We start from the raw sequence: 22,402 nt of genomic DNA, 5'->3' as shown, positions 1-22,402 counted from the left end.
AAATGAATCTTAAAATAGTTTATAAACCAAATCTACTCAAATTACCAGAATTTGAAAGCAATCCAGTCTGGTCTTATCACGATTGAGCAGCTGGCTCTTGCACTGGGATAAGACTTTATGATTAAGGTTAATGTAATTTCACTGACATGAAACTCACTTGCAGTGAATTAAGAAAGTGTTCTTGTTACCTTAGGAGCCAAAAAAGTAGTGGGCAGTGGAATAATGTCTGCCTGCAGATGTTAAACCATCCATTAATATAGCTGGTCTCATACTTTAGCATCATCCCGAATCATTCACTATCTTAGTTATGACATCTGTAGCTCTAACAGCAAAAATGGCAGCACTGCATTCCTTTGGTTTCCAGCCACAATTTCTCAAAGTTAGGACTTGGGTCCTTGGAACCAGGCCATTATCTGCAGCAGGAGCTTGAAAACATGTTAGCATTTATAGGGAGTGCCTCAAGGAAAATGATTGAAAATTACTGTTTTCGTGACACAATTAAGGACTTCAATTATATGGAGCTACAAAAAAAAAACTGGAATTATTCTATTTTGAACAGAGAAGGCTAAAGGAAGATTTAATATATGTATCAAACCCTATTAAATGGAGAGGTTTGCTAAATCAAAAGAGGAGCAATTGTTTAAACAATCAGAAAAGTCAATAAACAGAAAACACAAGAATCCAAGGGCAGATGAGATTTTATTTTACTAAGTTACGATAGGTGGAAGTAGATTCAGTGGTATTTTTCAAAAGGGAATTGGTTATTTATTTGAAAGAGGAAGGAAGAACAACAACAAAGTGGAGGTGAGTAAAATCAATTTAGTTAGCCCATTCAAAGATGCAAGACAGGCACAATGCCTTCCTGCTGTCTAGTAAGATTCTGAGCTGTCTTTGTTCGTCATCTCTGACTGCAATCAGCTTGTATGTCACTGTACCTTCATAAAAGGGAAAAAAAATGGTGCACACAGTAGCTCTCAAAATAGGGCATCTCAGAGCCCAGTAAAAATCTCGCTACCCAGTGCCACTGTTGGCAGGTGAGGCCAGATCATAAGGCAACTCAGACTGCAAACTAATTGACCATTTGTTTGAATGTTGGCATGGCATTAGCTGCAATGACAACTATGCATCCTGTTAAAATTTAACAGATTTAACATCTGAAAGACAACATTCTACCAGACCAACCAAATGCAAGTGGAGCGAAAAGCTGACCTCACGAATTTCTTTGATCTTGGAACCCCCTTTGCCAATCAGTGATCCGCACTGACTGGCTGGCACCACAAGCCGCAGGGTTACAGGTGGTTTACTGGTGGCTGTACTATTCGACATTGAGTTATCGATGTCCTGAAATTGTGAACAAATAGTTTTGGTTATGGACTGTATTATCCCAGAAGACATTTCTCAGAGAGGAAGGGAATAAGCCAACCACGGTTAACCAGGGAAGTTACGAATAATAACAAATTAAAAGAAAAAAATCTGGCAAAGACTAGTCGTAAACCAGAGGATTGGGAAGGTTTTAAGAACCAAAATGCACTGGGTAGTAAACTTTCAAGAATCCTTAGATTCTGGAAAAGTCCTGGTGAATTGCATAACTAGGGCTGCAGATAGGACTTTAAAACTAAACAGTGGTTTTTTAGGTGGGGGGGTGTAAGGTTCAATTGTGTGGAAAATCAGAAAATCAAAGTTGAGAAGGTAGGGGTGCAGTTTAACAATGAAGTTGATTGTTACCTGAAAATAAAAACAGGACAATGCATGAAGCAAAGAAATCATATAATAGTGGAGAAATTTGATAATAGAACAAACATAAAGGCTTTGTATCTGAATGCACAAAGCACCTGGAATAAAATTAATGAGTTAACAGCGCAAATAGAGATGAATGGGTAAGATTTGGCAGCAATTACCAATTTTGGTAGGCATGGTTCCAGGGAGAACAGTTTCGGGAACTGAACATCCAAGGGTACTCCGTGCTGTTTTGGAAGGATAGGTAGGAAGGAAATGGTGGTGGCACAGTTTTGTTAGTAAAGGATGATATGAATACTGTAGTGAGAAATATCAGTACCAAGTTCAAGACATCGAATCACTGGGGGTAGAAATAAGAAATAGCAAGGGAAAGAGGTCCCTGGTGGATAATCTGTAGGTTCCCTAACAGTAGCACCACTGTGCGGTACAGTACAAACCAGGAAATGCTACAGGGATTTGTAAGAAAAGATACGGCAATAATTTTGGGTGATTTTAATGTGCGCATAAACTGGATTAAGCATATTAGCATAGCCAGCCTTGAGGGAAAGTTCATTAAATGTATTAAAGATTGTTTCTTGGGGCAGTGTGTTTTGGAGCCAACCAGGGAGCAGGCTGTTCTCTATTTGGAATTGTGCAGAGATGGGATTAATGAATGATCTCACAGTAAAGGTTCTGCCAGAGAAGGGTGATTATAGAATGCTAGAATTTCAAATTCAATTGAAGGGCAAGAAACTGGGGTCCCACAATAGCATTCTGAAGTTAAACATAAGTAATTCCATTGGTAAGAGGAAAGCTTTGGCCATAGTGGATCAGACAGGAAGTCAAAAGGTAGGACAGCTGATGAGCAGTGGCAGAAATTTAAGGAGATATGCAACTGCTCCCAACTAATGCACAAAAGGAACAGGAGAGTCCTAGTTCAGGATTCTCTCAAGGTTAACATGCAGGTTCAGTTGGCATTTAGGAAGGCAAATGCAATCTTAGTATTCATTTCGACAGGGCTAGAATACAAGAGCAGGATTGCACTGCTGAGACTGTATAAGGTTCTGGTCAGACTGCATTTGAAATATTGACAGTAGTTTGGACCCTAAATCTAAGGAAGCATGTACTAGTCTTGGAGGTGGTTCAGAGGAGGTTTACAAGAATGATCCTAGGGATGAAGGGTTTGACAAATGAGGAGCAGCTGAGGATTCTGGGACTGTACTCAATAGAGTTTAGCAGGACGAAGGTGAAATCTCATTGAAACTTCAAATACTGAGGGGCCTGGATACAGTGTACATGGAGATGATGGTTCCACTAGGAGAGACGAGGACCTGAAGGCACAGCCTCAGAGAGTGAAGGGATGATCCTTCAGAATTAAGAGGAGGAGGAATTTCTTCAGCCGGGGGTGGTGAACCTATGGAACTCACTATCATAGAAGACTGTGGAGGCCAAGTCATTGAGCGTATTTAAGACAGAGATAGATAGGTTCTTGGTTAGTAAGGGGATCAACATTTATGGGGAGAAGGCAGGAGAAGGGGAAGAGCAGACTCTAAGGCCTGAATGGCCTAATTCTGCTCCCACTTGTGTTTGGAATGCAACAGGCGAACTGGTGGCACAAATAGAAGTAATTTGATATGATTTTATAGCCATTATGGAGATTATGGTTACAAAGGAAATTATAAGTGGTAGATACAGGTGCGGTTACATCATTTAAAAGACATTTAGACAGGTACATGAATAGGAAAGGTTGAGGGATATGGGCCAAACGCAGGCAAGTGGGACTAGCTTAGTTTGGGAAACGACTTGGACTGAAAAGTCTGTTTCTGTGCTGTATGACTCAAATATGTTCCAGAAAGATTGTAAGAGGGGGAAAAACATCCATGGTTAAGCTAGGAAGTTAAAGGTAATATTAAGACAAAAACTAATATGTACCACATTACAAAGGTGAATGGCAGGCTAGAAGATTGAGCTTTAAAAGTTTCTCTAAAGTTACTCAAACCACAACAAAAAGAGCAAAGATAAATTATGAAAGAAAACTAGCGCAAAATATAAAACGGAGAGCAAAAGCTTCTAGGCAGGTAAAAGGGAAGGGATGATTAAACGGAATACTGGTCCCTTGGAGGATGAGACTAAGGAGTTAATAATGAGGAAGACAAATGGTGGAGTCACTAACTCAATATTTTTCTTCTGTTTTTAAGTGGAGGAGGACACTAATGCCATCCCAACAGTAACAGGTAACACAGATTATGGAGAGGGAAGAATGTGGAACAATTACTAGGGGAAAAAGTACTCAACCACCTATTGGGATTGATGGCGGACAAGTCCCCAGGGCTTGACAGAGTCTAGATCCTAAGGTCTTAAAAGGAAGTGGCAGCAAAGATAGCAGATCCATTGGTTATAATACTCCAAAATTCCCTGGATGCAGGAAAGGTTCCAGTGGATTGTAAAAATGCTAATATAACACCCTTATTCAAAAGGGAAGGGAGGCAGAAAGTAGGAAACTATAGACCACTTAGTTTAACATGCATCATTGGAAAATTGTTAGACTCTTAAGAAAGTAACAATAAAACATTTGGAAAGCCAACACACAATCTAGAGGCAGCATGGACTTATGAAAGGTAAATAGTGTTTGACTGATTTGCTGCAGTTCTTCAAAGACGTAACAATGCGGACGATGGGAATCCTGTAATCATAGTATATCTGGACTTCAGAAGGCACCTGATAAGGTGCCATATAAAAGGTTAATACACCAGTTAAGAACACATGGGGTTGGGGAAATTTATCAGCTTAGACAGATGATTGGCTAACCAACAGAAATAGAGTTGAGATAAACGGGTCTTTTTCTGGTTGGCAAGACACAACTAGTGAACTAACGCAGGATTTGGTCCTCAGACCCCAACTATTTACAATCTGTATTTAGGATTTGGATGTGGGGATAGAAAGTACTACAATCAAATTTGCAGTCAACACTAAAATAGGTGGGAAAGTAAGTTGCAATGAAGTAGTAAGAAATTTACAAATGGATATGGACAGGTTAGGTGAATGGGCCAAAGTTTACTGGATTAGTTTAACATGGATAAGTGAGATATTATCCATTTTGGTTGCAGGAACGGAATGGCAACTTATTCTCTAAACACAAACTTCAACATGCTTCGGTACACAGGGATTGGTGTATCCTTGTGAATGAACCACAGAAAACTATTAATCAGGTATAGTAGGTAACAAGGAAGGCAAATGGAATTTTGGCATTTATTGCCAAAGGAATAGAGTATAAAAGGAAAGTGTTGCTGCAACTGTACAATGCATTAGTGAGAATACACCTTGAGTATTGCTTACAATTTTGGTCCACTTACCTGGAGGACATAGTTGCACCAGAAGCAGTTCAGAGGTGGTTTACAAGATTGATTAGTTCAGGCTTATACAAGTTTAAAATGAGGAGAGATCGAATTTATGTATAAAAAGATGATAAAAGGGATGGACAAAGCAGACAAGGAGAGGATAATTCCTCAAGTGGGGCAATCTAGAACATTAGTTTTGGGATAAGGGGTAGCAAATTTAAAACAAAATGAGGAAAAACTACTTGTCCAAAGGGTTGTGAATCTGTGGAATTCACTAACCCAGAATGTGGTGGATGCTGGGACTCAATAAATTTGAGGCAATGGACAGATTTTTAAACTCGTAACAGGTAGATGTGTTATGGAGAACAAACAGGAAAGCGGAGTTAGGGCAGAGATGAGATCAGCCATGACCATATTAAATGTCAGAGCAGGTTCAAGGGGCTGAATTACTTCCTGTTGCTCCCAATTCTTATGCTTTTACCAGATCAGTCACGATCTCACTGATTGGTGGGCTGAATACCCTACTTTTGCTCTTATACCTACGGTCTTACCCCAAATTATCTTGCCCAACAATTAATTTTTTGTACTAAATCTTAGATGTGATCTTTAGAAGTTTGCAGCATTTAAACACATCTTGTTCTTTAACTATTAACTCAAATTTCATAGCGTAGAAACTGTCAGGGGTAATGGGGATATATTAGTTTAATCCTCAGTTTAAAAAAGGGTAGAGGTAATTGAAATGCATGTTAATGTAGTTGGTAGAAACGCATGTATATTGCCACACTCTTCACAAACCAAAGAATCATTTTTAAGAGAACTTGGCTAACAGTTTTTAATTTCACATAATAGCACTGGTTTTAGTTTTGAACTCTATAGTTCAAATGCACTAAGTGCACACTCCTGTCAACTGCAGCAAAACTAAATCACAAGTGACAAACCTGCGCATGCTACAGTAGTTCACTTTGAAGGATGGGTCTAGTTCCAATTGCACTAATCCACGTCTTACCTCCTCAAATTTAAAAGCGATCATTGCAAATGCCTTGAATATTGCATCAGTTGGACCTGTGATGGTTACAATTCTCTCGGGACAATTTCCTTCAGAGATATTAATGCGTGCACCACTCTGAAACAGCCACAAGATGTCCAAGTTACAGCAGGAAATCCGATCCATACTCCTTGACAAAGGTACATAACTCAAATGGAAGATCATAGTGAAAATTCACTTACCTCCTCGCGCATTTTCTTCACAGTTTCACCTTTCTGAAAGCAGAGAGATACAAAGCATGTAAACTACTCACTTACATTGTTGCACACCATCCTATCATCTATCCATCTGGTAGCACTGGCTACAGACAATATTAAGTCAAGGCATAAAGTTTAAAATAATGTTGCACAACATCTTATCCTTGGAAACAGCGCAAGACTGTAAGCTTGCAATTATATGGTATGAAGTCTGTGGCTGTGGCAATTGTGCACAACAGGTACAAACTAGTTAACCAAACATTATTCAAGCCATAAAGAAAAACATATTAGAAAGGCTCCTCCCGAAAAAACGTGGCAATCACAAAAAATTAATTTTATGAAAACCACAAGACTTCAGCCACAAACATATCAGAATGGTCAGCTGAAATATCTATGCATTCACTATCAATTTTCAAATTTTGGAAATGTGATTTCATAATTACATTCACAAGTGCGAGATCAGCAAGTACAAAGTAAAATAAATACCTTTCCAATGATGCTTCCAACTTCCTGTAAGAATCAAAGGGGGAAAAAAACAGTGATGCTTATCCTGTAGATCAATTCCTCTAATACAGCACTACACTCATCCACAAATTTCTTGTGGCACATTCAAACAGACTTCAAGCTGTTTTCAATAAATGCTTTAACTGCCACTTTAAAATATTGCAGAAACCAAATTTATTGAATATTAATCAACACCCTACTCAAACCTAAAACTTCAAGCTACTAAATTCAATTGATATTTGAATGACTAGGTTAAATTATGATAGTTCAATGGATTTGAGAAAGAAATAAACCCTGTTAGACAAATATTTAAAAAGGAACCATAATACAGTTTCAAAAGCAAAACAGATTTGTTAATTTTCACCTTCCTGCAAATGTCAAGGGACATGATCATACAGGAAGATGTGGGGAGTAGCATTAATGAAGGTGGGAAGGAAAATAGAGCACGCAAAGATTTGGGTTGGGGGGTAAGGGGGTGCTTTCGGATTGGTATAGAAACAAGAAAGCATGTGACAGATGGGTGAGACTCAGCACTGAGATACCAGAACTAACCTTCAAAGAAATGAGCCAGGGAAAAATGCCCAGAATGACAAGTGTATGGATAGCAGTAAACAGAGAGCATGCAGTGATATAACCAGAAACTTACAGTGAGAGGGGAATAGTAGAGGTGAGTCACTAAATCATTGCTGCTCTACTTCATGCAGAAGGGTCAATTTGAATGAAGATTAACAGAAGTCTGGAAAAATGTTCTTTTTTATTAGCATTTCCTATCAACTGAAAATACTACAGAATACTTAGACAAAATTATTTAAGTAAAGTTGATCAGCAACCAACTGGCAAAAGCAGCACAGCAGGTCTAACTGTTAAACAGTGCTTAAAAGGAGAAAGCAGAGATAATATCTGGCAAGATCATTTCCTACTTTGAAATTTCAGGTTACATCACCTTCAAATGAGAGGCAGGCAGACGAGAGTTCCTCCCCTCTGCCACTTGCCTTTAGTAATTACCACAGTTACGTTCTAACACTCTTGCCAGGTCCTGTGTTAAAGGTTCTTAGTTCCAAGTAGATCATTGTATTCAGCAATCCTTGTTTTAGGCTAATAGAGAAAGACAATGCTAAAGTGGCAATCAACTTGGCTTAGTCAAGACTACAGGGGATAAGATATAATTTGGCCAAATCTTACAATCTCAGTAACAAAAACAAATTGCTGGAAAAGCTCAGCAGGTCTAGTCGCATCTGTGAAGAGAAATCAGAGTTAACTGAGGTCTGAGGAAGGGTCACCGGACCCAAAACATTAACAGATTTCTCTTCACATTGCTGCCAGACCTGCTGAGCTCTTCCAGCAACTTCTGTTTTTGTGTTGGTTATGATCATAGCCACTACTTCCAATCTTGATCAGACAAAAAAGTCAACTTATTTTCTCAGATTTTTCTGGACATTCTTCTGGTGGAGGATCTTTCAAATTTAGCCAGCACATGAATCCTTAAAGAAATCAGCAAAACAAATCCATGTAGAAGGCATGCTTTTGTTTTAAAAGCATCAATAGCTGTTGTATTCTGGTAGAGTTTAAATGTGCCAAACCATCTTTGGAAATTACAGACAAAGGCATGTGGTTGAGAGTGTAGGATGGCAATTGGCGAGTGGTCGTCAGGTCAGGATGATGTCTTGGGTTTGGAGGGAGCAGGGGCAGGGAGAATTGGATAGTTAGGTCTCTAGCTGTCTGGAGATTAAGACCTAAGCCAATATCTAACAGAACTGCATTAGACCTCCGAAAGAACGGAGTACAGAGAGAAAATGCCATTTCCCTACTTAACCTTCGCCAATTTGGACAACACGAAAGCATTTAAAATGGTGATATTTTACAATTGCTTTATTGCATTTGTTCCTCTTCAAATGTTTAGCTTGCTCAATTCTTTCATTTTACAAGTTAACATTTGCCATATGAGCAATTGGTGATTAGATTAGTGTTACACCTTCACCAAACAGAATTAAAGCAAGCCAAGAGAAAATTAACACCAAGGGTCTCATCTGACACCAGAGGAATTCTTTTAAGATTACACAAATCAACCATATAATTAACTAATATAAATTTTGCCTAACAGGAAACAGGTTTGTGATGAGCCGTAATGCAATACATATTCTGGTTGATTGTTGAGCTGTGGCCAGAATTCAATTTATTATTTTCAAGAAATGCATTCATTTCAACCATGTTCGTGTTGTGAAAGTGACAGCCAGTGAACCTATTTGACAATTCAGTCACAACAATTATTTGTCAACAAAATAACATGTGCAAGTTGGAATATAAAGTCCCAGTAAACACAAGTTCTGCGTGGCATCCCTTCCCAAATAAATTAGGAGCCCGACTCTTGACCAACTCTTCTCATTGATTAGCATCAACCTGAATTTTACATCACTTCATCTTAAATGGCTTAAGCCAAGATAACTCAAAATTTAAATCATTACTGGCAGCAATCACCAGCAATACAAACATTATTGCATTCCTCCTTGTAATAGTCAAACTGAATACTTACCTTCCCATGCATCAGCAGTCGGATGGTAAGGGTAACATTCAGCCCACCTTCGGTAACTTTAGGGTCCATGGTGGTTGTAGTATCACTGTTGCTTGTTTACTATCAAGGATTCCTCAGGGATAGTGTATTCGGGTGGTGATGTGCCTGTACTAAAACACAGGGAAAATTGTATTCAAGAAAGAAAAACCACCTGCAAGACAGTATGAATTATAAATCACAAGACACACTGACAATATGTACCTAGAAAGGCCTTCAGGGAATGCATGCTAATTCTATCTCACTGGTCTAACAACCTAACATTCTGCTTGGGATATTTTTAATTTCAGGATGCTTCTAAACAGCAGCCATAAGTCAACTTTTTAAAAAAAAATCAGGGTATACAAATCCACACGTTCATTTCAAGGAAGTTTCCATTCAAAAAAAAGGGACATATACAATTATACAAGGCTCTTCCATGACAATACTACACACTAAAACCTTAAACTCCAACCTCAGTTTGTGGTGCAAGTCACATGATGGCAAGAATACGCAGCAGAAACGTTCAAAATGGAAACAAGTTAAACTAACAGATTATCCGTACTCCGAGGTCTGGAGCAAGTTTCAAACAGTATGACCCAGAATAATGCAAAAAAAATCTGCATAAACCAGGTCCAATGATTTCAGGTTTTCTAATTCAATTTAGTGACTAATTTTATATTCCAAATGTAGTATGCAGATGTTAGCAGTGCAGATGAACTACTGTTATTCTTCAGCTAAAAATCCAATTACAACCATCAGTTAATGGCCTCTAGCCATAGGCACCTACAACATACCTACAAGATGCATTCCTTTTCAAATAAATTAGCAACCCGACTCTTGTCCAACATCCCAATAATGTGTGGCAGTAACTGCACACATGGTCTTTGAGTGACAACAGCATCCTGTTAGTTAAGTCACGGCTGGCAAATAAAATACTCAAACAATTTTTGACCTTAAATTGTAGAATGGTCACAAAGAACAAAATGTTATTGGATTGCTGCCCCCATCATGAATCACTGCTTTCAAAGCCAGAAAAGGAAAATAATTCAAAAAGATTCTTCACACAGGTTAATTTTAACTTGTAGAAACAAAACGCAACAGATTTGGTTATGACAAAGCCACACCTCCAAGAGCTGCAGCTTGCGTGTGCAGCTTTGGCTGCAGGAATCCATGCTATTGGACTAGCATGTGCACAAGGTCAAAAGAGTACTAAGAATGGGCCAAGGGACGCACAATGGGGAAGCCAATGGGTGCTGCTCAAAAAGGTTAGGGTGCTGGGAATTACAGCACCAGGTTTGGACCCTATGTGTCACTTCTCTGCTCACTCACATCTGAGCAAGGCGGAGATATCCTGGTCAGGGGAAAGGTGGAACAAGAGTGGATGGGAGTGTCTTAATTGGAGAGAAGGCATGATTAAGTGAATGGAAGCTAAGCAGGGAAGGAGGACAAGGGTGTAGGATGTGAGCGAGTGGAGATGGGAGGCAAGTCATTAATAAGTGGGAATGGGACAGAGATAACGAAGACAGTGAGGGGACTAAATAGCAATGGAGTGCGTACAGGTGTGCACAACAGCAATGAAGTGTGCCTGTAAAGGCTGTACTTGCGTCTCGTGGCTCTTCAATATCTGAAGATTACTGTAGCATTTCTAAGGTTCATAACATTTAATGCATGCAATACAGAGTAACAAGAAGTCAGCCTAACAGTCACTTAGGCCACCAAAAGAATTGGTGCTGGGCAGTTTTTAACGCATGTTGAAAACCTTTTCGATCCTTCTCAGCAGCACCACAGCTTTGTCAACTTATGTTTGAGCTAAATCTACTAACGCATTAAATACATTCGCAGTACAGGTTTTCAGATTTATTATTTCCTATGCCCTCGTCAAAAAAGGCAGTTTGACCAAACTAATGCCAACATACTCACATCCATCACTTCTGTTCAGGCAAAATGTTTCCGTAAACTAACACCTTTTCATGTCCAGGATGAGTCAAAAATTGTAAACAGGAAGTTGCTGTTCAGAATGCTTATACATGGTTCATTTATGAACTGAACATAAGGATCACAGGATAACTGATCACAGAAGTTTGAAATTTTGGAATGATGCCTCAAGTGCTTCAAATGATATTTGACTAGAAGACAGGGGCAGGCTAACCTAATTGTACAGCTAGTTAACAATGCAGAAGGAAATCATTTCTTTTCAAATCAAAGCAACACCTTCACAAAACCGAACCCTTCCTTAACACAAATTATTGTGCAGCACATCTGGCATTAAAATTCATTTCCTGTTAGCGCACACATTTTACATCTGTTAAAAGCTTTATTAAGTCAAGGAAAGCAAAATTTTAAGTGAACATGCTAGCATGTTAACTTTTAGAAATTGTGTATTATTTTCATGCATCATTCTGACTGAAAATGTAATTAATTTGTTTTTAATTACAAGTTACGGCCATTTGAAACAATCATTGTTGATCGAGTGATAAATCCATTACGTTTAAAAAATGAATGTTTCTCTAATCAAACCACTCACTACTTCGTATACAAAGCATATTACCATTTAAAAATTTAAGTAGGAACAAAAATCGCCATTTAATTAACTGTCCTACAAAATCCAACCTGCTCTTTCCAATAATGTACATCATTCTAACGTAAAGATCAGGAGTCTTGGTTAATTCATAGATTTGATTCTTTTCTGAGATCATTTCTTTCTACTTTCAGCTCATGCAAGAATTTGAAAATTGCCTTACTGCTAACTTACTTTCAAGACTATATGGCACATATCCTGTTCTACTCAAGAGGATTAAAAAAAAAAAGAGTGCCACATACACTTCCTTAGCTGTTCGATGACTAGTTGTTCACAATCAAATTCCCTGCCCATTCTTTTTCAAATAGAATGCATGTAGTGAACTGTTTCAATAATGAATGTAACCTCATTTGCTTCTGCTAAAGAGCATGAATTCTCTAGAATTCAGCAGAATTCAGCATTTTTATATATTAAAACAAGGATTTTTTTTTGCATCAACATTTCCTTGAAGTGTGTAATAACGATCTACATGGACATGATACTTATAGGTGGGGATGCTAGAGCAAAGATGATATGTATATATAAATAGGACAGTTCTATTATTTCAACTGGCCCCAAAGCAGTCTCATTTGTGATCAAACATCTGGTCTAAATTTCAGATGGAGACTTGTAATATGGTAAATATATCTAGGATTGCAAAGAAATCTAACATTGATTGAATAGCCTTCTTGTCTGTTGCAAGCATTCTAAAATTAAAAAACCAATTTCAAAAATAGTTTGTACACGAACCAAAAGCATTCAGCTTATATTTGTTAGTTTACCTGTTTCAAAATGCAATCTTTTATGTTTCGGTGTCTGAACAATTTTTCTTTCCAAAAATGAAACCGATAACTCAAACACATATCCCCAGGCCCAAGGACCTGGAGTGAAAGTGCAGTGGGGATGGACTTAGAACTATAGTTCCAGACATACTCAAGGTCCTGAATATCAACGTGATCATTACAGGAACATTCCATAATTTATTGTAGAAAATGCTGTAGTACGTTTAAACCAGATTAATAGATTTAAAGATGCGCATTTGCAAACAGTGGCACTCAGCAGTCATTTATTTCCTCTGCCAGAGTTAAGCTGGAACCTTTTCCTTCACTTCATGATCGTACCCTTTACTTTTAATCAACCCTGATATAGTGCTTCTCCAGAAATTATGGTGAAGATTCTTGCTTTCATACAGCACTCCCCTGAGCAACAGCAATATAGCAGCTGTGATGGTATAAAAACTACAACTACAATTAACGTTCTATACTAGAAGGGACTAAAAGTGAAAAGAAAGTCTCAAAAGCATTCCTGCTCAAGTGATCACTTTTTATAGCTGCACCATAGAAAGCATCCCATCTGGATGCACTGCAGCTTGGTATGGTAACTGCTCTGCCCAAAACCACAAGAAATTAGAGTTGTGAACGCAACCCAGTCCATCACAAAACATTCACACCATCTATACTTCTCATGCCTCGGGAAAGTAGCAAATATAATCAAAGACTCCTCCCATCCCAGCTATACTCTCTTCCAACCCCTTTCATCAAACAGAAGATATAAACACGTGCCAACAGGTTCAAGAACAGCTTCTTCTCCACCGTTATCAGTCTTATGAATGGACCTCTTGTATATTAGAGCTGATGTTTCACTGCATCTTTTCTCTAGCTCTAACACTACATTCTGTATTCTATTATCCTGATGTACTTAAATTATGATTTGTCTTGGGTAGCATGCAAAACAATACTTTACAAATGTATATCAATACACATGACAATAATAAATCAAATCAAATCAAACAAAGTATAAAGCTCTCACTTTCATTCCATAGATCACAAAAGATTAATCAAAGTTACCCTAAAATGTGATTAATTTCATCGATTCTCAGAGTTTGAGCTCTCTTACCCTTGGTATTCCAACTCATTTTTTCTTTCTGGGGACATTTACAAAATGTTCTATGTCAAACTGCATCTGCTTATTACATTGTTACCAATAATCTTGTACATCAATTGATACAAAAAGCAAATACTAGTCATGGAAAAATGAACATTTACATTTCTTTCCTTATACCTTCCATTTCCACATATCTTGTTAGCTTCAATAGCAAATGTCCACATTCAACTATGACTATCAAGTCATTAGGATTACAGCCTCTATTGAAACTCACCAACATGTACTGTTAACAAGGATCCTAAAACTGCGCATCTCAATATTCGGAGTTGCTCCTCCCTGCTAAAAATTTCTCCAGTTAACTGTCTGGTTCCCAACATCTCCCACAACCGAACACAGCAAAATCAGTACAGATCAGACAGTTGTTGTTACCAAAATGTTCAACTTAAAAACATTACACTGCTCAACACTTGAAAGCACTTCCCCAAATACCAGTGCTGAAGTTGGATTAATGACAAATTTACATGGGATTCTTTAAGGTTTGGTATTAGCATAATAAAGGGAAACCTTCTTAGAATTACTACTTGGCACATGAAATTATAGAAGCACAAGAGGCTGCCATTTCAGGCTGTCATATCTGGATAGAACATTGCTAAATTCCATTTTAGAGTTACACATGGTAGCCTCTTATTCCTCTATGTTCCCTGCAGTGTTTAATTTTTTGCTTCAAGTGGAGTCTACTCGAAGGTTGATTCAAAGGTTGGGCAGCACAGTGGCTCAGTGGTTAGCACTGATGTCTCACAGCACCAGGGACCCAGGTTCAATTCCAGCCTCAGGTGACTGTCTGTGTGGAGTTTGCACATTCTCCCCATGTCTGTGTGGGTTTCCTCCGCGTGTTCCAGTTTCCTCCCACAGTCCAAAGGATGTGCAGGTTAGGTGGATTAGCCATGGAAAATGCAGGGTTACAGGGATAGGGTAGGTGGGTTAGTCTGGGTGGGATGCTCTGAGAGTCGGTGAGTCTTGCTGGGCCAAATGGCCTGTATCCACACTGCATGGATTCGATTCAAACAGATTTTTGTCATTTTTGGTAACACGCTCCATGCTCAAATTTCAAGAATCATTTATCAAATTCCTCAACTCTTCTAGCATTACATCCTAAACTTATGCCTCTTTTTACCAAGTTAACCATCAAAAACATTGTTCACTAGTTACCCTGCAAAATCCTCAGTTTTGAACACAATTAGATTGCTCCCTAATCATCTTTGGTCTGGTGAAGAGCTACAGACATTCAAGTATCTCCTAAGTATGCCCTCTCATCCTTTGCATCACCCTAATGAATTTTCTTTCTCTACTATTCTAAAATCCCTTTTGCACAGCAATGCAACAACTGCATGATTTGTCATCACCTATTTGCTTGTCTTCAGTTCATCCTTGAAAATAGAACCCAGAACCCAAATGTCCTTGTAGCTCTTTTCAATTGCAGACATGTCAATGAAGATCTGAGCAAAGTTCTGAATCTTACTCATCATTCAGAAAGTGGGAAAAACGTTCCAGTCCTTCATTTCTCTGCATGTCTACCCCAGCAGTGTCCACTAAATAGATATCTGCACACCAGTCTAGTCTGATGTCCTCTTAAAAATCAACTGATTTCTTCCTTAATATACCATGCATACCACTAGGAAAACGTTAATCTTGCATGGTGCTTGTCTACACATCGATCCTGAGTGTATAAAAGGATGCTAGGAACGCAACCAGTTTGACAAGGATAAGAAAAATCCACTTACTCCTACGGTGCTTTTAATCTTAAGCCACCTTATTATCCAAGTGACCACTTTACCTCCAAGTGGACGCAGAAGATAACAATTATATTAACAGGGGCAGTATTACAGAGCATCTGAATGTGGAAGCTGGTCGTAGCAAAATGCAAGCAAATTAGAAAAATAAGTTTAAACCAGAAAAATCATACAAGATTTCAAGTACCCCAAAATTAACTGGTCATAAGAGGTAGATAAAAAGGGTTGATAAAGAGATGGACAAGAGCAAGGTGTCCCTACAATGTGGGCTGGACTTTTTGATTCTGTATATAAAAACCTAAGCAAGCGTTAGCTGCTGTATCTAGCAGTGGGGAAACTAACCAGAAAAGAAAGGGATAATAGTAGTAGAGGGAAATTAAGTATTATCTAAAGCAGTGTTGTACAACAGTTGCTTATACCTAATACCTAAAGGCAAAAACCAAGGGAATTGGAGAAAAGTTGATGTAGGGACTCCAATAAAACTTGCAAAGATAAAACAGAGACAATCTTGAGAACAAGTTACAAAATGGCAACACTAAACTAAACATCTTGCATCAAACAGGAACAAATAAAGATATAAGTGAACACATGACAGTAATTGAAAGAGATATTACACAAAGAACAGGGACAGCATGCACAGAACACAATGAATGTGAAGAGACTAGAGGAAGAAAAAAATCAAAAGAATTACAAGTAGTACAAAGAAACTGTTAATACAGTTATCAGAGAGCATAAATTAAGATATTCTACAGGCACAAATTTAAGAAAGGGAAGGAAAGTTGAGGTTGGAATAGGGTCACCAAGGGATGGTTAGGATAAAATTATGGGCAGCACTGAAATGGCAAAGACATACTTTGCTTCAGTATTTACCAGGGAATAGAGTCAGGTGGACTTGACATCTGAAGAGGAGATTTGAAATGATATAGCTGCGTTGGAAATGAGAGAAAGATTAAATAAACTAACCAAACTGGAGATAAACCCCTTGTCTGGACAGCGTGCACCCATACATTTTAGAAGAATCTAGCCAAAAGATAACACATTACAGGCATTTCACATATTTAATGACTAGGACATTGCTACTGGTATACCTAAACTCAAGAGTAACACAGCACGTTGAGGGAATAGACCAACCCACTTAAAGTCGGTAATGGGAAAAAATAATTGACAACATCTATAAAAAGGAGCGAATAGAAAAACATACAAAACCAAAAACAAAAAAAAAATTAATAGTTAGCATGGATTTCAAAAGGCACTTTTAATTAACTTCACTGAATTCTTTGCAGAGGTAACAGACAGTAGGCAGAGGCAATGCAGTAGTTGCAATACTTCTGAAAAAGTCTTCGATAAGGTACCACATAAAAGATCAACAAGGTCACAACATATGGGTTCAGGACATGTAACAGAATGGATAGTTGAAAGTGAAGTCCCACAAGAATCAACTTTTGACTCACTGCTGTTCAGAAATTACATTAATGATTTAGATTTCAAATCAAAATTTCCAAATTTGTAGATTATATTAATTTTAGAGTGATAGTCAAACTCTGGAGTCTGCAACAAGTTAAATGAAGAATCACAACAACACACAAAAGGAGACCTTCCCGTTCTTCAGGTACACGCTGGTCAGAATTATAAACTTGCAGAATGGAAATTAACAAATGAATTTTAACAGAAGTTGAAAGATCACATCTTAGTACAAAAAAAAGGGCACATTACTACAAAATAAGAATCAAAACTGGAATTGCTGGACAACTGGTAGTTTTGACAGTAGCTGGTCCCTGTTCTTTTGGCACAATGGTGTCGGGCATCTTCGGGGCAGATTCCTCCTTTCATTCTCATACCATAAGAACATAAGAAATAGGAGCAGGAGTAGGCCATTTGACCCCTTAAGCCTGCTCTGCCATTCAACAGTATCATGGTTGATCCAACGACATTACTCAAATTCACTTTCTCGCCCTTTGCCCATAACCTCTGATCCCCCTACTGATCAAGAATATATCTCAGCTTAAATATACACAAGAACTCTGGCCCCATTATCTCTGTGGCAAGGATTTCCAAACACACTCAACCCACATAAGAAATTCCTCATCTCAGTCTTAAACTGGCAGCCCCTTTATTCTGACATAAACCTTTTGGTCCTAGACTCTCCCATAACAGGAACCATCCTCTCAACGTTTACCCTGTGAAACCCTTATGCTTCAAAGAGATCACCTCTCATTCTTCTAAACCTAAGTAAGAAGAGTCTGATCCTGTTTAAACTTTGTTCATATGATCCTTCTGTACTCGGGATCATCTTAAACCTGAGAACTGCTTCCAATGAAACATCTTCCCTTAAATAATGAGACAAAATTGCTTGCAGTACTCCAGATGCGGTCTCACCAGCACCTTGTACAGTCACAGCAATACTTCTCTACTCTTATAATCCAAGCCCCTTGAAGTAAGGGGCAACATTCCATTTGTCTTACTGATTACCTGCTGAACTTATGTGCTGTATTTCATGCACAAGTATTCCCTAGTTCCTGTGTTGCAGTTTTCTGCAACTTTTGTCCAGTTAAATAATATTCTTTTCTTTAATCCTCCGTTCCAAAATGAAGGACTTCCCATTTTCCCACATTATAGTCCATTTACCAAATTTTTGCCCACTCACTTATCACCATCTCCAAATGGTTTGTATCCTTCTCACAGCCTGCCTTTCCATCCGTTTTAGCATTGTACGTAAAATTTGGCTACATTACATTCACTTTCTTCCTCCAAGTCATTCATATTTGGTGAACAGTTGTGGTCCAAGCATTAATCCCTGTGGAACCATACAGGTCAGTTTTTTCATTAACACACAATTCCCTCATTGCAACACCCTTTTGACTAGTTGCACATTATGACTTTTAGCTCGAAACCAGCTTTGTACTTCATTCTTTTTGTTTAGTTTGCTGCACAGGCAGTCTTAAAATGGCCATGCATCTTCTCGGCAATATGGTCATTATCGCTTGCTTGATCTTCTGCAGTGACCTAAGGAGAGTGAACCATGTATTTATGAGAAATGGAGGTTAAGTCAGAGAATCATACTGCAGGGAAACAGACCCGTCAGTCCAACTCACCCATCTGACCAAGTTTCCTCAACTAAGCTACATCCATTTGCCTGCATTTGGCCCATATCCCTCTAAACCATTCCTTTTCACGTAACTGCCTAAATGTCTTAGAAATGGTGTAACTGTACCTGCATCTATTACTTCCTGTTGCAGTTCATTCCATACATGCACCAACCTGAGAGAAAGTTGCCCTTCAGGTCCCTTTTAAATCTTTTTGTCACCTTAAACCTATGCCCTCTAGTTTTGAACTCCCTTCTTCTAGGAGAAAGACATTTGTTTTTCCACCTTATTAATGCCCCTCATTTTATAAAAGCTCCAAGGTTACCCCTCAACTTGCTACGCTCCACAGAAAAAAGTCTCAGTCTATCCAGACTCTATAGAACATTACTTAGCACAAAAGGGAAATTGATTTGTGTGTTGAGTGCAGGCATAAACATGATAAATGGTGCCATATATTGGAGTCTTCTTGTACACAGACATACAGTATCGACCCAAATAGGAATGCAGGAGATAATTATCAGTGCTCCCAATAGTTAGATTTGAGGAGGAATTATTTGCATGAATTAAATCTGTAATCTGAGATGGAAAATGTGATTTTGATTGAGATGTTTAGCAATTTGAAAGGAATTGACTGGGGGAAGGGAGAAAGCCTTTTTCTGCAAGAGAGATTGTACAGAATAAAGGGAAATAACTTGAAAATAAGAATCCTGCCATACAAGAGATAAATGCAGAAACACACCTGCAGAAAAAGGGTGGTAAAGTGTGGGATTCTCTTTGATTGAAGTATTATATGAGCCAGAAAGAATCTAAGTCTGCAATCAATAAATCTTTGGTTAAAAGGAGCGTATGAAGCAATGGAGTGTTTAAATGGGAGTTTACATACAGTTCAGTCATGATCCCCCTGAACGGTAGAATGGACTCTGTTCAGTTGTAGCATCATTCTTTCAATAAAAAGCAGAATAATGTACATGCACTGAATTTGATATTTTTCCAATGCATCTCTCCAAGTGTTAACAAACCAAGACCAAACTTGCCCACAAATGCTAGTGACTAAATAAGGTCTACTAAAACAGCAACTAATCAGGACGCTTTCTGAAAATGCAAGTGGGTCCAGGATTACAAGAAAACATTGACTGCCAGTTAAACAGTGGAACATGAAAAATTCAAAACTTCCACTCTATAGAAATGGCATCTTGGACTCTAAATATTAGCGCTTTCTCTCTCCAAAAGACGCTGTTATACCAGAGTTCCTCCAGTGTTCTCGATGTTTGTTTATAGTGAAGAGTGGTAACTGGTCGAAATTTATGCCTTAATGCTGAATCCATGGATAAAGACTGCCAAGGTACTGTGGAGGAGGGTAGCTCTGAAAGAAACTTCCACTTATTTGCATTTATGCATATACATGTACAGACAAAAGAAATTGCTATTTTACCCTATAAAAATGGCGAGCACATGACAGCTTGTTATTACTACAGCAAATTCAAAGATGAGATTGTAACACAATCTATCCTTCTCAGTTTTAATGTAACAATCAAATAGTACATCGAGTATGACAGTTCAATTCACAAAAACTGACATTAGAGAAAGGAAATTACATGCAGTTGGGCCATCAGGTGACAAAGCTCACATTAACACTGCATTTTCTGAAGCCCTAAATTAGAATATCAAGGTCCAATTGCATGCCTTTAATTTGAACAAAGCAAGCAGCGCCGTGTTAAAATAAATCTTCATGGTTCCATGAGCTGTGCTATTGAATTAAATACGCTTCACGCTCTGCTGATCCTAACTACTGCCACATTCTTTTTTAAACCAAAATATTTCAGTTTATTCATGCAACTAAATGAAGAAAATCATGAACATCTCTACTTGACAAGAGTATAGTACAAATTACCCAACAGAACTCAATTAAGCAGAGTATACGAAGAAAGAGAAATGCTGTGACTTAGTACTAAATAGACTCTATAATGGTTTGAGATTCTGGCCATTAAAATACAATACAGATTAAAGCACTGCATTTCAGTAGTGAAGTGACACATTATCAGAGCTTTTGACCAATAGGCAGCTTCATAATTTCCAGTGCATCACCATAAAAATATTTAATCCAAACAATGGAGATTCCCCACTTAATTCAGCTTTTAAAAAGACATGCTTCAGTTGCAATTACTGCCATATTTCAAATAAATATAAAGTGTCCAGGCCCAGGTATGAGCTGCCTAACTTTAGTCTATTAACCAACCTCCGCCCCAATTGCACCTCAAACCTTACTACCTCGATTGTGCTCAAAAGCTCCAACTTCAACTCCAGGAGGAAAAAGAAAAGGGGGCAGGGAAGGAAGCAAGCCAAAAAGAACCATACCAAATGAGTACTTGGTAAATTCAACTGCATCAGGAGCTAGATATGATCTCAAAAATGAAATGCATGTTAATAGATCTTTATTCTGGCGCTTTCATTAACAAATCACCTGTGTTAGTAACTATTATGGTGATCTTGCAGCTAGGTTGATCAGGAACGTCTGAGCCTTTGGTCTTTATAAGATGCAAAACAATTCTTTTCAAAACCCTTCACTTTACAAATTCAAACAGGATGAGCTACCAATAAGCAACAAACAAGATCAAGATGCGTAGACTTAAGGATTCCAGAGATTAATCTAGGCATAACAATGACAGCAAATACTGCACAAACATTTGACAGGATGCGTATATAGTGCTGATATGTGTCTGTTTATATAATAAATACTGAGATTTCCACCTCACTGACAACTATAGCATAGCAATCACCACTGCCCAAGAGCCTTGCCAAGTTGCTATAATGGAGGGGTCCATCAACAGAGCTATCAAACAGCACTTGTTTAAAAATAACCACTTAGCTTGGATTCTGCCAGGACCACTCAGCTCCTGGCCTCATTACAGTCTTGGTTCAAATACGGATAAGAACTAAAATCCAGAGCTGAGATGAGTGACTACCTGTAACATCAAAGCTACATTTAATTGAGTGTGGCATCAAGGAGCCTTAGTTAAACTGGAGAGTCAATGGGAATCAGTGAGGAAACACACTGGAAGCATTGGAGTCATACCTAGCACAAAAGGATGATGGTTGAGATTGATGGTCAGTCATTTTATACAATCTCTGTGGTGCAGATAGAGGCTATTTAGTCCAAGTCTGCACTGACCCTCTGAAGAGCATCCCACCACACATCCAACCTCCATCCTATCCTTATAACCCTGCATTTACCATGGCCAATCCACCTGCACATCCGTGAATGCTATGGACAAATTAGCATGGCCAATCCACCTAACCAGCACATCTTTGGACTGTGGGAGGAAACCAGAGCAACTGGTAGAAACAGATGCAGACATGGGGAGAACACGCAAACTCCAGTCACCCAAGGGAGGAAATGAACCCAGGTCCCTGTGAAGGAGTGCTAACCACTATGCCACCCTCACACCCTAAGGGCACTTCCCGAACAGCTGTGCAGGAGTTCGTCAGGGTAGATATTTTCCAATCAATCTTCTCAAAGATGCTATTACATGCCTCTTGTGTAGATGGAACTTCGGGGCTTAGAGGTTGGGACATGGCCACTGCACTACAAGACACCAGTGTTCCTCAGAACTGATTTCATTAAATTGACTTATTCAGAGTTATTACTACATGTCCCTGGTGCTGGTGGGACTTGAGCCATGCATTCTGACCCTGAGGTAGGGATATTACCACTGTTACATGGGCCTTAGTGCCCTAGGCCC

General features: G+C 38.6%; 1 protein-coding gene across 37 annotated transcripts in view; it reads right to left on the bottom strand.

Annotated features, from left to right (window-relative positions):
* Positions 1–22,402, bottom strand: part of pcbp3 (poly(rC) binding protein 3) — a 108,847-nt gene that overhangs the window by 24,946 nt on the left and 61,499 nt on the right. For 24 of the 37 annotated variants that reach the window (XM_048598884.1, XM_048598880.1, XM_048598888.1 and 21 more), the window contains exons 4-8: positions 9,331–9,479; positions 6,783–6,806; positions 6,282–6,314; positions 6,061–6,177; positions 1,210–1,341 (exon numbers count right to left, since the gene is read on the bottom strand). In XM_048598884.1, the coding sequence (XP_048454841.1) occupies positions 1,210–1,341; positions 6,061–6,177; positions 6,282–6,314; positions 6,783–6,806; positions 9,331–9,399 (375 nt within the window). In that variant the 5' untranslated portion in view covers positions 9,400–9,479. The remainder of the gene's footprint in view (positions 1–1,209; positions 1,342–6,060; positions 6,178–6,281; positions 6,315–6,782; positions 6,807–9,330; positions 9,480–22,402) is intronic. The other 13 variants (XM_048598898.1, XM_048598900.1, XM_048598894.1 and 10 more) reach the window with 1 other exon arrangement.

Source organism: Rhincodon typus, chromosome 7 (genome assembly GCF_021869965.1).
Source record: "Rhincodon typus isolate 14 chromosome 7, sRhiTyp1.1, whole genome shotgun sequence".
Lineage (NCBI taxonomy): Eukaryota > Metazoa > Chordata > Chondrichthyes > Orectolobiformes > Rhincodontidae > Rhincodon > Rhincodon typus.
This window is presented reverse-complemented; position numbering and strand designations above follow the sequence as displayed.